The sequence below is a fragment of the Salvia miltiorrhiza genome, chromosome 8 (genome assembly GCF_028751815.1).
Source record: "Salvia miltiorrhiza cultivar Shanhuang (shh) chromosome 8, IMPLAD_Smil_shh, whole genome shotgun sequence".
NCBI classification, from domain to species: Eukaryota; Viridiplantae; Streptophyta; class Magnoliopsida; order Lamiales; family Lamiaceae; genus Salvia; species Salvia miltiorrhiza.
In genome coordinates this window covers 22,002,010-22,004,983 of record NC_080394.1, presented here as the reverse complement: position 1 = coordinate 22,004,983, position 2,974 = coordinate 22,002,010, and the positions used below count along the sequence as shown (strand labels likewise).

General features: G+C 39.7%; 1 protein-coding gene across 1 annotated transcript; it reads left to right on the top strand.

Annotated features, from left to right (window-relative positions):
- The first annotated feature begins 693 nt into the window (after positions 1-693).
- On the top strand, positions 694-2,510 carry LOC131001855 (cyclin-D5-1-like). The gene is made up of 5 exons (XM_057928479.1): positions 694-1,084; positions 1,191-1,277; positions 1,348-1,627; positions 1,702-1,835; positions 1,909-2,510. The coding sequence occupies exons 1-5, from the start codon at positions 851-853 to the stop codon at positions 2,098-2,100; spliced, it is 927 nt and encodes a 308-aa protein (XP_057784462.1). The 5' UTR covers positions 694-850; the 3' UTR covers positions 2,101-2,510.
- The last annotated feature ends 464 nt before the right edge of the window (positions 2,511-2,974 follow it).

Genomic DNA, 2,974 nt, shown 5'->3' with positions numbered 1-2,974 from the left:
CGGCCTATCGCACCCGCCAGCGTTGCCGATGGAGAGGGAGCAAGCGGGCGCACCGGTTGCGAAGGAGGGGCGGTGGCAACACGCGCCCCTTTTCAAGCAAAAAAAAACTATATCAAAAATAAAATTAAATCCATTGCACCCAAGTGGGTGCAATACCATTGTTGGAATGGGTGCAATAAAAGTAGTCCCCACTTCTATTGCACTCAACAAAGCTCACGGTTGTTGATGCTCTTAGGAGCACAGGGCACGGGCAGGGTGGCGACCACGGCGCGTGTGGTCTTGCTGTGCAAATTATTCCATATGCAGCCTTAATTAAGTAGTTTTGCACTAAACCAATTGATGTACTCCCTTCGTCCCAATAAAAGTGGCCATTTTTTTTTGGGCACGAAGATTAAGAAGGGGATTGTTATGTTTTAATTGAGTGTGACCCACCAAAATTAGTGAGTAATTTTTAGAAAGTGGTCTACAATTGTTGACCAAATTAGTGAGTAATTTTGACATTTTTAGAAAGTGGCCTACAATTGTTGACCAAATTAGTGAGTAATTGTTGACTTAATTAAAGTAAACTTTTGCCATTTTTAGAAAGTAGCTACTTTTAATGGGACACCCAAAAATGAAATGTGGCCACTTTTATTGGGACGGAGGGAGTACTATATATCTTTATTTCTAGACACACATACGACACTAATTACAATTTACAAACTAGAAAATTATTGGAACAACCATTATATAAGTTCTCTCACTACCACCTCCCAAATTTGGCGCCACCTCCTTCTTCTCTCTCTTCCCACTCCCACCATCTGCACTTTCTCACTCACTCTAACTACAACTCCAACACACAAAACTTGCGATGGTGGAGGATTTCCAGAACTCGTTCTCCACCCTTCTCTGCGGGGAAGATGAATCCTGTTTCGACCATTTCAAAGACGAACGCTTCAATGTCCATTTCAATTTCTCTCCCGTCTCCCAATTTGATTCTGAATACATCCAAATGTTAATCCGAAACGAAACCAAATATTCAGTAAAAATCGAAGGAAGCTGGTGGAAGCGCCCGCGACGAGATGCCGTCAAATGGATTCTCGATGTCTGTTTTATAAAACTATTCTGTTATTGATGTTTCGATTAATGGATTATTTCTGTTTTTTTTTTTTAAGAAAAAAAATATCTTCCCTTTTTGTTTTCCTGGACAGAGAAGGGCTCATTTCGGATTTCAATGCCGTACAGCCTATCTCTCGTTGTTTTACTTGGATCGATTCCTTTCTAGAAGATCAATAGATGTAAGCGTGATTTTACATACTTTAATTATATGAATCATTCTTTGATCTGGAAATGCAATCGGTGTTGTAGAAGGAGAAACCATGGGCTATTCGATTGCTCTCGATTGCGTGTCTGTCTTTGGCTGCAAAAATGGAGGAATGCGAAGCGCCTTGGCTGTCCGAATACGATGCTGATGAATACAGTTTCGATGGAGAGGTGATTCAGAGAATGGAGCTGCTAGTGTTGAATACATTGGAATGGAAGATGAGCGGCATCACTCCATTTACTTATCTAAACTATTTCGCCACTTTGTTCTGCTTCCAATTTAGGCTAAATCGAGCAGTCGATTTGATCTTGGCAATAATGGCAGGTATGCTTACATTTATGGTTTCATTAAAGAAGCTCGGCTACTGATCTTGATGTTTTGGATTGGCTTGGATGCAGAGATCAACGTGATGGATCATCGGCCTTCTGTTGTTGCTGCTGCAGCAGTTTTAGCAGCTTGCGATGATCATTTGACGAACAAAATGCTAGAGATCAAGATTGATGCTGTTCCATCATGGGGGGCACTCGAAAAAGTGAACCTCTTTTGCCATTTTTATGAATTTTGATACATGGATTGAGCTAACTCATTGTGCTCTTTTCTGACAGGAGCACACACTCTTGTGTTACAGTCTGCTGCAAGAAATTGGGATGTCCAAATCCAATGCTTCTCCTCCTGAGTTGGTATTGATCACTTCTTCGAGCTCGGGTGATGATGATTCGGTGAAGAGATCCAGCAGGAAAAGGAGGCTAACATGCATCGATGGTGATCAAGATTGCCCTAAGGCTCCTAAACAATGATGAATGCGATTTTCACCACATTTTGAGCAGGATTAATTGGATTGAGTTATGAGTTGGCATTGAAAACTGAGCTATGGTTTGATATAGTGATGATGTTGGAGGCAATATAGTGAAAGTTGGATATTTTGCAAACAGGACCTTTTAGAGTTTAGCCCACAAAATGATGAGTGAGAGCCTAAGAAAAAGGAAATGTCCAAAGGTTCTTTGGATGATCATTTTTTCTACTAGTGTTTTTGGGTTTTTGCATTTTTGTCATATGAGAATTGTTGTTTTTTTTGGAAATGGGATTCTTCCTTTGGTGCTAGTGACCTACATCTTGATGGAGTAGGAGAATTTGCTTTTGATGATGATTGTAGAGGTTGAATTTATTGCTCAATTAAATGATATCATAAATCAATATCCATTCTAAAGTTCAGCATTTGTTTGAAGTGAAGGCAAACTAGGCTAGACTCACTCAACAGTAATTTGTAAGACTAAGGTCCAAGCATCCTAATTAGTAGGTTTATACGTTCGACTCGAACTTGAAATCTTGTAAGACTAAGGTCCAAGCATCCTAATTAATTAGCGGGTTTATACGTTGGACTCGAACTTGAAATCTCGTCATGCGTATAATTAATATCCACATTATAAACTGAGTGAGACTTCAACACACTATCCTATTGGAGTCTAACAATATATATTTATCGAACAATAGAAGTGAAGTCGAACTCAAACTTATCCAAAATGATTGTATATGAAATGGTGATTTTATTTCCTTGTGCTAGTTTGAAGATGAAAATTGAACGGTGGAGGGTTTTGCTTGATCCCATGCCTGCCTCCTTGTGTAAATGTACTTGACTATATGTTGAGCTTACATGAAATAGCCGCAGTCTTT